The sequence below is a fragment of the Ricinus communis genome, chromosome 7 (genome assembly GCF_019578655.1).
Source record: "Ricinus communis isolate WT05 ecotype wild-type chromosome 7, ASM1957865v1, whole genome shotgun sequence".
Lineage (NCBI taxonomy): Eukaryota > Viridiplantae > Streptophyta > Magnoliopsida > Malpighiales > Euphorbiaceae > Ricinus > Ricinus communis.
Genome location: NC_063262.1, coordinates 24,451,479 through 24,465,867, shown reverse-complemented (window position 1 = coordinate 24,465,867; position 14,389 = coordinate 24,451,479). Strand labels below are relative to the sequence as shown.

At 32.2% G+C, this 14,389-nt stretch overlaps 2 protein-coding genes across 2 annotated transcripts in view; both read right to left on the bottom strand.

Moving 5' to 3' along the window:
- Positions 1-1,912: 1,912 nt before the first annotated feature.
- LOC8262764 (B3 domain-containing transcription factor ABI3) overlaps positions 1,913-14,389 on the bottom strand; it is a gene marked incomplete at its 5' end in the record, with an annotated part of 32,827 nt that continues 20,350 nt past the window's right edge. The window contains 10 exon segments of the mRNA NM_001323705.1: positions 1,913-1,925; positions 1,927-1,931; positions 1,933-1,965; positions 2,072-2,076; positions 2,078-2,093; positions 2,095-2,124; positions 2,310-2,410; positions 2,528-2,620; positions 2,783-3,367; positions 9,146-9,154. Coding sequence (NP_001310634.1) covers positions 1,921-1,925; positions 1,927-1,931; positions 1,933-1,965; positions 2,072-2,076; positions 2,078-2,093; positions 2,095-2,124; positions 2,310-2,410; positions 2,528-2,620; positions 2,783-3,367; positions 9,146-9,154 — 882 coding nt within the window.
- On the bottom strand, positions 10,358-11,442 carry LOC8262766 (uncharacterized protein At4g13230). The gene is made up of 3 exons (XM_002521093.3): positions 11,248-11,442; positions 11,023-11,148; positions 10,358-10,722 (listed from the first exon to the last, which is right to left on the bottom strand). Exons 1-3 carry the CDS (start codon positions 11,365-11,367, stop codon positions 10,507-10,509), a joined length of 462 nt encoding a protein of 153 aa, XP_002521139.1. The 5' UTR covers positions 11,368-11,442; the 3' UTR covers positions 10,358-10,506.

Genomic DNA, 14,389 nt, shown 5'->3' with positions numbered 1-14,389 from the left:
ATGCAACTGTCGGCCACTCTTTTGTATTATTGTGTGTGTCTTTATTATGAATAATTATCCACTCAATAAGTGGAGTATATTATGGGTGATATTGGTAGGCCGTGTGATAGTGGGAGGCCGCTATAGTTGTGGTGTACTTTTGTTTATTAGCCTTAGTGGGAACTTTTGTTTGTTAGCCTTAGTGGAATATCCACTAACTTTTGCTGTATTATTAGAATTAGTGGGATATCCACTAACTTTTGCTGAATTATTAGAATTAGTGGGATATCCACTATCTTTTGTAGGTTTGTTCCGACTCTCCATTCTATATAAGGAGAGGTCCTTGGTAATAAAATCTCAAGCAAGTTTCTCTAAGAAAACCTCTCTTTCTTATATACTCTCTTATGGCTTTCTAACTTTCTCCTTTCTCTTCTCTTGATCAAATGGCAATGTTCTAATAGTTGCTACGATCTGTTTCTGGTGTAATCCAAAAGAGCTAACTCAGCAAATTTAAAGATCCAAAAGAGTAGAAAGACCCCCATGGCAAGAGGCCGCTTGTGTCTTAACTTGAGGATCTGTCCATGCTTTGAGTTTACAGCATGAGGGTTATGCCATGAACAGCTCTCGGCTACATTTTTCCTTGAACTCATCATAAGAAACGTCAATGACTGTTTTTCCTTCTTTGGCAAGAAACTCAATTGCCTAATAAATTATCGTTACTTAATTCATAATTTATTATTTTTAAATAATTATTATACTAAAAGGACTCTCCACATCATTATTTTATTTTAAAAATCTAGACATTTTTTTCAAAAAATATTTTAAAATAAGCTAAGAAAATAAATATTTATCTTAAAATTTTGAAACAATTAAATAAATTTATTAAGATATTAAAAATTCTATAGTTAAGCCCACACAAATATATAACTTAATGTACTAAAATTTATTTATGATTTGCAAATATAATTTCTGAATTAGAATAAGACTTTCTATTTGCTGCCCAGAACTATTTTCTCCTGTATACATGCTAAAATATTCCAACAAGAAGAAGGAAAAAAAGAAAACGAAAGAGACGAAAAGATTAGAAAAAGGCCATTGGATTAGACCCTTACATAAAGCAGTAACAATACATTAGGTATATCAACAATTACCAGGGCACAACAACCCAACACTGTGTAGTAGTATAATGCCAAATGAACAAAGATTAGAGGCAACTTTAACAACATTATATAGCTATGGTCCCCGACAAAGTAACAAAAACCAAATCATACAAATACTAATATATATATTATATATACACATAGAGAGAGAGAGAGAGAGAGAGAGAGAGAGAGAGAGAGACCACTAAATTAAAGAGAGGCAAATTCAATTTACTGTTGAGCCTCCTTGGACAACTCCTCCTCCTCCTTAATAGTCTCGGCAGTTGTGATCTGCCGCAACAGCACTATTTAACACTTTAAGTTTTTTGACTGATCATAAGAATCAGAGATCAGTGATTGGATTGTGCAGAGAATCTAATTTAAGGGTTCTTCTATACCAAACCAAACTACCCGTAGAAAATCTTCACCATCCACTTGTCCATCCATTTTCATGCATGAAGGAGAGAGAATGTGCTTGTATTGATTATTATTCTTATTATAATAATTATTATTATTCGTCTTCTTCTTCATTCTTTACTTTACTGTTTGTGTCTCTGCTTGGCGGAGCGATGTAGATGATGAACTTGCATTTGCATGGGCGTTTCTTTGTGATTTTCCTGCTTTCTTGCTCTCTGACTTTGGCCCCGGCTGCCTTACCTTAACTCCTCGTATCAACTGTCCAACAATTTTTTTTTAATACATTTTAATGTTTATACAAAAAAAAAAGAAGAAGAAGAAAAAGAGAGAAAAGGGTAATTATAAGTGCATACGTATTTGCCACATTTGACGTCCGAGTATATGACTATGAAATCTCCTTCTTGGAGTCCATTTGTTCTCACAAAGTCTCCTGAAAATCAATACCATTAATGCAATTTAGTTGAGAAATGATGCTTAATTTCCTCTGTAAAGAGTGATAAGAAAATTAAGAAACAAAAAATATTCAAGACACCAACCAGTGTTTTCCAGGAGATACATCCTGCTTTTGTTGTTGGGCCAGAATCTGAAACTCCAAAAGAGAAAAACGGAAAATAACAGCAAAATGTAGCGATTTAGTTTGCAAGTCAGCAAGTCATGAACATGAAATTGAAACGAGGATCAAGTAAAGGAATTTAGAGGTTAATTAAACATGTAATCCAAGATCAGATCATTCTTTTAATCTTTTTTTTTTTTTTTTTTTTACATTTAGAATACCTATAGCGCATGTTCCATACACGAGAAGTCCCTATATCTTCCATTGCAATAGAAATTCCATCTCTTGCCTCCAATTCTGGAAGATGGGTTTCTGCTTCTTTCTACATGATAAAAATTCAATTATACAGAAAACATTATCAATACCCGAAATTAAAAATCATATAAAGATCAACACTACCGATCAATAAACACAAAAAAAAAAAAAAAAATAATAGTACCTTTGGCAACACTATTCTTCCTAGATTACCCACGTCGCTCTGCTTCAACACTTTCTGAAGTAAAAACCTCAGGTTTTTCTCAGGTTTCCAACCCTGAAATAATCAAGAAGCATTCATTCATGACCAAAACAACAGATTTCATCTGCAATTTATTATTCACTGATGATATTCTTTAATCGTAAAATGCATCATTTGCAAATCTGATAACGGGATCGATAATCCCTACTAATAAAACTACCAGATCAAATAACCTACTTGTCGCTTATCTGATGCTGCTTGCTGCCTCTGATTCTGTGCTGTTTGCATTGCGGGCCGATCTGCAGTACGCACTGGGAGGACTGGCGCGGCTGAAACAGCACCATGGGTTGGTGGAGCTGTGGGCCAATAAACCCAATTCCCAGGGTGGTTAGCTTGAGGTGTTGCTGGCACACCATTATCATTTCCAAGCCTTGCATGTTCGTCTGCACCCTGATTTTGGTGCTGGTTTGGTTGATTACTGTGGTGATTGTGATTCCTGTGATGTGATAAAAACCTTTTTTGTCTAGCCATCCTTTTCTTCCTTGCTTCTTTGGTAGCTGAAGAACCCAGCCTCATCAACCTATCACCACCTTGTCCTGGGAGATATTGACATGGGTATTGATTTCCATACCCAGTAAAAACTTGTCCGTGGCCCGGAATAGGTTGAAGATTATTGTCAGGATATGGTGAATATTGAGAAGCCAAAGCAAATTGTGATGCAGGCCAAGACTGGGCAGAGTCAAGCATGTGGTATTCTGCTGGCTGTGGTGGTGGGTAAGAGTGGCCAGCCATAGTAGAAGTTCCATTACCAAACTGGTCACCCACATAACCAACCATAGGTGAAAAACCAGGCATGACTGTCGACGGATCAGAAACATAAGGTGGTGGAGCGATCCAAGGTGATTGTGTGAAACAAGGGGTTGATTGCTCAGGTGGGATAGAGTTGCAATTCGAATTATTAGGGTTTAAACATGGATTAGGGTTAGGGTTCTGCAGAGGGTCTTGACATTGATAGGAAAGATTATTAGTACAAGATGATTCTTTCATGCGCCTTTTTTGAAGATGATTTGTTTGAACCCATTCAAGAATGAGCTTTAACAATTGCTTCATAGCTTCTTTACCACCACCCAATCTCTTAGCAGCACACTCTATTGTCGCTTTCTTGATTTTCACTTTCCTCAAGTCTTCTGCTGATACAGTCTCTTTATTGCTCTTCAGCCACTCCAAGAACACCATCGCTAGATCATCTGAGCTGGCGGCCGTGGCTCCCTGCAGTTGGGTGTCTTCAGTTTGGGTTTGCATGACCAACTGTTCATGTTCATTTTGCGGCTGCTGATGTTCTCGATGCAAATTTTGTCCTTGCTGAAACTCATCTAGAAAATGTTCATCAGATTGAAATATCGAAGACGGATCGAATAAATCATTCTCAATCAGATCCATGTACCCAAAAGTCTCCATCCCATCCATGCAACCACCGTCCTCTACCCCACCACCTTGATCAGATGGCTGAGAGATCTCCATAGAAGCAGTAGACGACATGGCGGCAGTGGATGCTTCCACTTGATCAGGTTGACCACAAAATTGATATTGATGGTGATGATTATGATGATGATCATCATCATAATTCTTTTTCTCAACATCTTCTTCTCCGTCTGACTTCAAAACAGCCCAAGAAGCAGCCGAAGAAGAAGAAGATGAAGAAGCCGAAGAAGATGAAGCCGTAGCCTTTACTGGAGCAGGAGTTGAAGAAGAAGACGAAGATGATGACATGCAAGGAAAATCTGGAAGTGGAGGGAAGTCACCATAGAAAATTGAAGAATCATTCACATCAAGAAGATCTTCTCGCTCTGTTTCTTGCCAGATCTCTCTATCTTCACCACCACCATCGCCGCAGCCACCATAACAGTCGCCAATTGCCTGTTCTTCCTCCATAGCGTCCATGGTATCAAAACAACCAGTTATTCCTGTAGGGTTTGTTTCACTTTTAAGCAGATCTTCAACATGCAAGTGAAAACCCTTCATTTCTTTCAGTTTTTCCAAATAAACATAAAAACAAAAATTAAAAAATATTTAAAAAAATTGCAAGTTGAGGGTTTTCTCTTTTTACTTGTGTTTTTTGAGTTCTGTTGGTTGCAGATAGATTCGGAGAGAGGAGATTTAAAAAAAAAAAAAAAGCGGATAGGGTTTTCTGTGTACGGATAAGTGCAAAGAGAAAGATTGTATACAACTAAGGAAGCAGGAAGAGTAGAGAAAAGAGAAGGGCCCGCTTTAGATATCACAGAATTAAACAGAAATAATACGCAACATAAACCATCTGGGTCTATCAATATCACCACCAACAACGAAAGGATAACATAAACAATTGACAGCGACCTCTTTCTCTATCTTCTCTGATTAATCTATCTATAATTATACCATAATATAAATCAACAATTAACACAAATAAACAAGAAACAGCATCGATCATTCACTCTCAAAGATTATCAAAAGTAGCAGACTAGTAAAATACTTAACTAAAATTGGGTAAAGGCAAAATCTTTCTAGTACCTAAAAAGAGAGAGTGTGGGGACATGGAATGAGTGAGTGAGTGAGTGAGTCTTGAGAGAAACAAACCCCCACACGCACAAAATTATACTACTCTTTCGAAAACTCAAACCCCCATGTGTGTTCTTCTGGTCTGTTCCAGGATTTTCATTGTAACCCCCCTTTCTTTTTCTTTTCTTTTCTTTTTTCTTTTAAAAAATAAGTTCCAAATAATTATTTTGGGTGTTTATGCAGTGTTCAATTAACTAAAAAAGAGAGAAGAACAAAACACTTATAGGGTAGTTTTAGAAAGAGAAAAGAAAGAAAGAAAAACAACCAAAAAACAAAACCTCGTGCCGCTAGTTTCTCCAGCCTGACTCCGGATTTTGTGCCATTGGCCATACGTTCCTTCCTCAATGGTGAAACCAAGCGGTGGCTCAGCCTTTTTGTTTTACTTATTATTTAACTTTATATTTTTCTTTTGTACAGACTAGAGGCTGAACTTACACTACTCTACTACTTTTCCCATTTCATCACAGTTGCTTCCAATTTCAATCTTTGTCCGTTCTGAACTTTGTTCCTATCTAATTAACCATCGTTTGTAATTCCTTTTGCTTTTTATTTATAAAACGTTTAATTAATTTATTAAGAATGAGAGTTTATTGAATTACTTTGAGATTCTATTTATGCATCTATTTCTAATTATAAATAATTAAATATTTTAATAAATTAAGATAATATATCTAATAAATTAACAAATAATTACTATATATATATATTTAATTAGTTTACTATTTAATTATACTAACAAATTATTAAAACTAAAATAATATAATTTTTTTATAAATTTTATATACATATATTTATAATTTATTAAAATGATTTAAAATTGATCACATTATTTTAAATTTTTATTACTTAAATTAAATTTTAAATAATTTTTTATTTTCAAGGTTATATATAGGATGTTGTTTATTATTAATTTTTTATTTATACAAGGGCGACAATACCATAAACTGCACAGTCATTAGTATAAAAATAAAAATTTATTTAATATAAATATTTTATTTTAAATAAATAATTATTTTTATCATTTAAATTAGACCTCAATTGTATTATTTTATTTTATAAATATTTATAAGAAAAATACAACGACTTATTCGATCAAAAAATAGAGGCCTCATAAGAGTATTGGTATCTGCAACCAATACCGATTTTAAGAATTTTAAAACTTGTGAAGTTTGAGTCAACTTTATACGAAATTAGATTCTTTACCTAATTTATATATCATCACGTTGGTATTGATATAGTCTCATCTTTATCTTAAAATATGATTGAAACATTATCCATTCTCTGGATGTTTCTGTTAGAGTGGAATTTATACTGAAATAGACATACTTTTTTGAAGGAACAGATAGAAACGATAATCTCTGAGATTTTAAGCTTGGTATTCATGTATAATCCTACTTTTCTTTGTTCTTTTTAAACCAAAAAAAAAAAAAAAAACATATTTGATAGCCATTTAACTACTCAGAACCTAACTACTTATTTCAGACGAATAAGCATATCCTAATTAGTGTTCCAATGACGGGGATGTTAGTAGGGTAGGATTATAGTTTCTAGACTGTTGCTATTTAGATTGTGATTCTACACCAATCAGATATAGGATAGCTCTAATTTTATACAAAGAAAGTAAGAGGAGACAATAGATATTAGAATCATTATATGTCACTAATTTAACAATCGGATAACTGTTCCACAAAAGTTTAATTTCAATTGCCAAATTTTTATATTGCATGTCTATTTACTTATTTAACAAATTTAGTATTATGCTTGGAGAATTCATTGACTGGCGCCACTGGTGTGGGAAACGAAATTTCTTTTCCCCACTATTCCCAAATTTCTTATTAATAGATCCTAACGAACATTATGTCAAATCCTTCTGACGTTATTATTCCTGAAACCACTACCAGAATAAACCCATCAATAGTCAATATCTAACGCACTTGATACACAAAATCCAGGAATTTACTACACACATCAAGGCCCAACGTTACCGGGTTATTGACAAGAATAGACCACCTCGCTACACAAATAGTAACTATTCCATTCTCAAATCTAAATGAAAACCTCCTATAGTAGCGTTTTGTTCCTCTATGTAATATTCTTCCAGGTAGCATTCCTTCAATACCAAATATTTTAATCAAGAAGCATTATGCCAAGCTCAATCGATAGGAAAGGGCATGGCGAAAATATATGGAGTATCAGCATTTTTAGAATTCAAGAAGATGAGAAATTAGGAGAATAAGTCATGATCAAATACAGTAGATATAGAGATTTAACATCAAGCATTGCCAAAGCTCAAGATTACTCGTAATAAAAGAAAAATGTAAAAAGATTATACAGGAGATGAGTAATGTTATTAAAGAACAGGAAACGAGAATTATATAGGAGATGAATAAACTTGTAGATCCATTCATTCTTCCCTATACTAAAATTACCAGCTTTCGATTCCTTTAACATTTCAGATGATCCAATGACTCATGTCTTTAAGTTTCATACTACGATGAATATATTAGCAATTTTCATACGTCCCTTACTAACTAATCTCGCAAATGGTTTACTAATGCATTTTTTTTATTTTTTTATTAAATTAACGATAATTTTTTTAATTTAGTGGTAGAAATTTCTGTTGCTAACTTAAGGGCGAGGATAAATTTATTAGTGATGGATTTATACTTTATTGAGAAGTGAGCAACGGGAATTAAAATTGTCTTAAATTAGTTATTTTTTAAAGGAAATATAAAGTTTGCCTCTAATTCTTGTTTATTTCTCATTTTTTAAAATAATATTCTTGAATTACTTGGCTAATATTTTTATTTTTATTTTAGTGTTGAATTGATTTTTTTTAAATTAATTGCTGTTAATGTCCAGTCAATTTTGATTTTGATTATTATTATTATTATTATTAAGTAGGAGGAAAAGATGGAGATATAAAATAAATATTAATAGAGAAAAATGATTAAAAAATAAAAAGAAAGAAAAAAGAAAAACTATAAAAAGAGAAAAAGGAAAAAAGAAATGAAAAAATTGAGAAATAAAAAGAAAAGAAACAGTGATAAAAGAATCGAAATGAAAAAGCAGGCCAGAGAACGATAAAGAATGAACCTAGAAAAGAGAAAGAAAAGAATAATAGATTAAACAAATAAGAAAATCATAAAAAATGAAAAAATGATGAAAAATTAATAGTAAAAAGAAAATAGGAAATGTGATGGATGGTAAATTATCATATTAAAAAAAATCTCAATTAAGATTTCAATATCAATATTGACATTGTGGTGAATAGTAAATTATTATATCTAAAAAAATAATATTAAATTTTAATATAGGAGACTAAATATTTTTAATTTAATGGTTACTGTTTATTTATATATAACTATATTTTTTTTATTTGGCTCTCAATTTTATTTTAATGTCATTGCATTATATCAATTAAATAATGGTACATTTAAGTATAATAACCTTTTTAATATTTTTACTGTAGATAAAAAACCAAAAATTAAATATAAAAATATATAAAATAACAATTACAGACTTAACTTGGCGAAATATATATCCTTTTGAATAAGATTTTAAATTACACATTTATTATTATAAAAAAAAGGAAACGACTCTTGTGTTTTGTCTGGATTCGTGGGCTAAACGGCGGATCCATTCCACTACCTTCCATTTTGTTTCTGCCAAAATACTTTACGTCTCCATTTCCTATCGGACGTCATCCTTTTTTGGCCTTTGTTCCCTCTCTCTCTCTCTCTGCCAATCGCCTTTCTCTTCCGTTTTCCAACTCCTCCCTCCCTCCTCTTCTCGCTTCCCTCTGCTGAGCTGGCCTGCATTCACATACCTCCACTCCACAACAAGCATACTTCTTCTCTGACAGACTTCTAACTCTCTTCCACGTGTACCATAACTCATCATGTCTGGATATCATTGGTCGCTATGGTTTTCTCCGGATTATCTTCCGTACATTTTCACTAGTATGGTGGGCTGTTCACATGGCTCCCTGCTCCATCTCTTACTTTTTAATTCAATCCTGTTTTGCCACGTCCGTCTCCCCCTTAATTCAAATCTTCATTAAAAAAAAGTATTAAAATTCATGTTTATTTCTTCCTCTTTTAATATATAAACATTTATTTTACCAGTTACTTTGTTTCTTCTGGACTGACATAAATTTAAATGTGATGGGCAGGCCAGGCTGGACACGTCAGTCCATATAAACATTGATAGCAATTCTTCAGTTTCCAAAAGATGAGCGAATAAGGCATGGTCTCATAGACTAACAGTTTATTTCTGCACTCAGTAATGAAAATTGGATTCAAACTAAATAAACCCTTCTAAACAAGTTAAGATTTCTTGGCTTAAAAATAAAATATTTTTGAAATTATAATAATTTATCTTTGAGAGTTATTATCCTTAGTATTGACAAATTATTATTGAAATTATATTAAAACTATTGACTTTCTTATTATAATATCAGTTTTAAAAATTACATTCATATCTCTCCTTCTTCTTCAAGTATATACTTAATTTTGGCCATAATCTATTAATTAGAGTTATATATTAAAAGTATATCTTGTACTTCTATATCACTTATATAATAGAGATAATTAAGTCAAAATAAGAATTTTAGTGACTCCAATTTTATTAAGTTCTAGTGTTCTCGTAATAATAATGACAAAAATAATATTAATTTCTATTAAGAGTATGACTGTGAAAAGAGTTACCGTGTAACAATTAAGATGTAAGTAAAAGTAATTTTGATTTCCTGTGATTTATTTTAAAATTTCATTTAAATTTAGGATATTATTTATTTTTAAAGAAATTTTACATGCGCAACCAACCTCGAGTCGAGTTCATCAATAAGGTCTAACGTGTGATCTAAGGGTTTGCTTTTCGGCAATATTGTTTGAATCATAGGAAACATTTTCTTCTCCTTTTTCTCCCTACAACCATATCAATTTTGGCCATGAAATAGGTACCTACGGCATGTGAATTAAAAATCAGTACAAATTAGATATACGTACCAATTAAATTATTAAGATTGTATTAACAAAAGTAGTTTAATAGTTTATGTTTATTATCCAATTTGTATTGATCTAATTGATCCTTTTAAATACATTTAAATTATTTTAAAATATTTAATTTTTTTCAGCAAAATTCCATTTAGATGTTATATTAATTTCAATATAATTAAACTAAAATAACCTACACTTGCTATAAGTGTATCCGACGGACAAAGAATATAACATTTTATTTAGTAATAAAATGGAATGCAATAAGTTTTTGAATCATATTACATACTTAGATGTTGGTGCATATAATTGTTAATATTTTAAAAAAAATTGACTCGATTAATAAAAATTCAAATTCTAGAAAAGAGCTCAAATTTTGCTGTTCATGCTGCGCTTGACAGAGTCAGCATTTTCTTTGACGAATTCCTTAGATTCCTCAGCTAACCCTACAGCAGTATCTTTGATCTTCTGTGTGGTGTCTTTAACTGATCCCCATGCGCCTTCCACTGTTTGCTTTGCTTTCTCTGTCACATCCTGTGCTGTTTTTGATGCCTCTCCTGCTACTTCTTTTGCTTTCTTGCTTACCTGATTCAATTAATTGTCACATAACAGAACAATTATCATAATCACTCTAAATTACACATGAATCGTTTAACGAAATTAATGTTTTGGCTTGTAGGTTTTCAGTTTGAATTTAGCATCCTTTTATTTGGAATACCTTTTTTAGCCGTAAATCTAAATTTTTTAATTTTAAAATAAAAATATAGTTCTTAATTTAGAAAAATTTTAAAAATGTCATTTACAGCTTATGAAATTTTTTTTATATAGGCTCAGTGTATTATCCCTATCTTGCTTGGAATAACTAATATTCCTAATTATGCTTACATCTTCAGCAGCTGAAGCAGCCTTGTTTTTCACATCTTCGCCAACATTCTTTGCTTCATTAACGCCTTGTTTTGTTGCTTGGGAAGCCTTATCATACGCATTTGATTCCTCATTACGTGTGGTTGCCTGCCATACATTTTCGTACAAAGTTAACATACCAACTTACTGTTATAAACAAAGTTCTATAATGTGAATGAAATCAGGTGAAAATCTAAATTTAGATACCTGAAAATGCCTTCTTGTGATAGGGAGGAAAACCCTAGAGCTCCATGGGCTCTTCATAACTAGTGCACCAACTTGGCCACACTTAGGAATAATTGTTGCTAAAGAGGGTAGGCTTGCCATTATCAATTTGCTTTCTGAAAATAGGGTTAGGAGATTGATTTTATGGATTCTTTTGGATTATGAGTGTCTACATATCCTGACAGGTTCCTTTATATATATATGAGAAGTAAATGTCTGAAGAATGCAAGTGGGGATGCCATGTGGATTCATTTTACGTTTTGTGATGTGAAGTTAGCTATTTGGTCTCCCATTAGTGGTTGCAAATTCTTGCTTAAGTTCAGCATGACCCAGTATTATAGGTTTGTTTGTTGTGATCAAGAAATTGACTTTCATGTTTTTCTTTTTCCTTTCTTTTTTTCATGTTTGCATCTAGATGATGGAGTTAGATTAGGGGAATTCATTTGGTTTTGTTTAAATCATTGATTCGATAGTCTAGCCAAATTACAAGAAATAATTGTCTTTAGTGATAGTCCCGATTCTAGTAGCAAAAACTGGTTGCCAGTTTCATTTGAACTTGAGAATGTATATAATTCAAATAATGTACAAATTCGACAGCATATAATTATCAATAAATCCTATGAGACAATTGAGTCTAGATTTAATTATTGAACTGAAGTACTAGTTGGACATAATAAATGGGTTCCTTTAAAACATATTAGCTTAAACATTTTTTTTCTTACACTGAAACCGTCAATAATTTATGAAATACTTTCAAGAAATATTTCTTATAATTCTTTTAATTTCTATTTTTCTATTTTTATTGAAGATTAATCAAATTTTGGACAACCCATCCTTTATAGTAAGTTTTAATTTTAATTTCTTTTTCCTTTTTATGTTGTCATCTACCTGAAATCATGACACCATGTCTTTTTTATAAAAAGAAAGAAAAAATTATATACTAAATTATGTCATGAACTGTTAAATATTTGGGAGACAGTCAGACAGGACAAGACTAGCTTGCAAACAAAGAATTGGGTCGATTTCGAGTCTGGCAAGCTAGGCCTATAAATACCCAACTGCCCAAGATTGTGTTATGAAATTCAAAAATTCCTATTTCTTTAACTGATTGTTTCAGAGTTTTCATGGGCTTAATTTAAATGCTATGTTATAGAAGTGTTCTAACTCAAAGGCCATCAAGATAGGCCTGTATAAGGAACAATGCACCCCGATAAGTTTTTTTTTTTTTGAAAAATACATAAATTTCAATTAACAGAAATTTAGTGATTACGTGCCAAAGTAGAACATACCATAATAAGTTTAAATCTTCTAATTCACTGTCAAGCCATTGCTGGAGCTCCCATTAACTGAAGCAATAGTCTCAGGCCAAAAACCGGTTTGTAGGCACTGGCTTGATAAAAACATCAACGGTTTAATCTTTAGATGAAAGAAAACGAACATGAAACTCCCTTTTTTGCTACACCTTCTCAAATAAAATGGTAGTCAAATCATGAAATGCTGAATTAGAATAAAAACATATTGCACCTATATTATCACATCATAAATGGATGGGAAGGGTACGAACCCAATTTCCTTAAGCAAGGAAGACAACTATAAGCTTCAGCTGCAACATTTGCTAAAGCTTTGTAATCACCTTCAGCAGACGATGTTGCCATTGTAGGTTGTTTCTTAACTGCCCAAGAAACTAGATTTCACTTTATAATCATTTGTTGATCTCCTATCTAGTTAGTCAACAGAATAAGACAACTCGTATCTAGTTAATTTTTATTTTATTTTATGTAAATTCATATAATTTTATCTTATAGATTAACTTTTTTAGTTCCTATCCTTAATTTCTGTATAAATATTTATCCTAAAGCTCATTAAACTAATGTAACACACAATATTTACATAGTATTAGATCATCCATAGCTTCCAATCTTCTCGATCTTCTTCTTGCTCCTCTTCACTTTCTTCATCTTCTTCATCTCATTCTTTCCATTCACTAAGCAATGCCGCCAATATAAACCAAATTAACTCTATTACAACTGTCGCTTGTATATTTGCAATTAAACTAAAATTTACAAATTACCTAACCTGAAAAATACAATTAATCCCTTTCTTAAGGTATCAAAATCTAATGCATTATATGAGTTATCTTATCCATAACACTAAGAATAATCAAGAGAAAGAAAATGAGAGAGGGTTATTAGAATAAATAAACACAAAATTTAATACATGTAATCTTTCTTATTAAGTATTAATAGGATACCAAATTGTTGTAGATTCAGTTCTCATAGACGCAATTGATAAATTTTGTGAACTTTGAAAGGCCCTAAGTTAATAGGATCTCCAAAATAAAAGAAGAGAAGAGGCGGTCAAAATGGATGGTGAATTCTGGCGATTCAACTCCGATATCTAAGTTAGACTATAGTACAGAAATTACATATCATATCAAGATTAGAGAATGAGAAAGAGCCTGTGATACGAACTCGAACCGGATACGTTCAAACACCAAGATAAGTAATGGTGAGAAAATCAAACTGATAAACGCTCTCCCTATTTAAGAGGAAGCACCATTTCCATGCGTTACTCCATTTTGAGCTAGGGGCAGCACTTCTGCTCTTGGTTTTTAATTGCTTTTCCACCTTTATGGCCATGTGCAACATGTCCTCCATCTCTACATAATGCTGCAATTCAATTATGTTAGCAATATCACGATTCAAACCATGCAGAAATCTTGCCATTGTGGCTTCCCTATCCTCATCTATATTGGCTTTAATCATAGCTATCTCCATAGATTGCCAATACTCCTCAACACTCTTACTACCTTGTACTAGATTTTGTAACTTGTTGTACAAATCCCTTTGGTAGTGCGATAGCACAAACCTTTTATGCATAATGCGTTTAACCTTATCCCATGAACCAATTTTGTGTTTCCCATAACGCCTACGACTACTCACCAATTGATCCCACCAAATGGCAGCATAATCACAAAATTCAACAACAGCAAGTTTAACCTTTTTAGACTCACTATAGTTATGACATTCAAAAACCTTTCAATCTTCTTTTTCCACTCCAAATAAACTTCAGGGTTACTCTTACCATAAAAAGATGGTATTTTCATCTTAATGCTACCCAAATT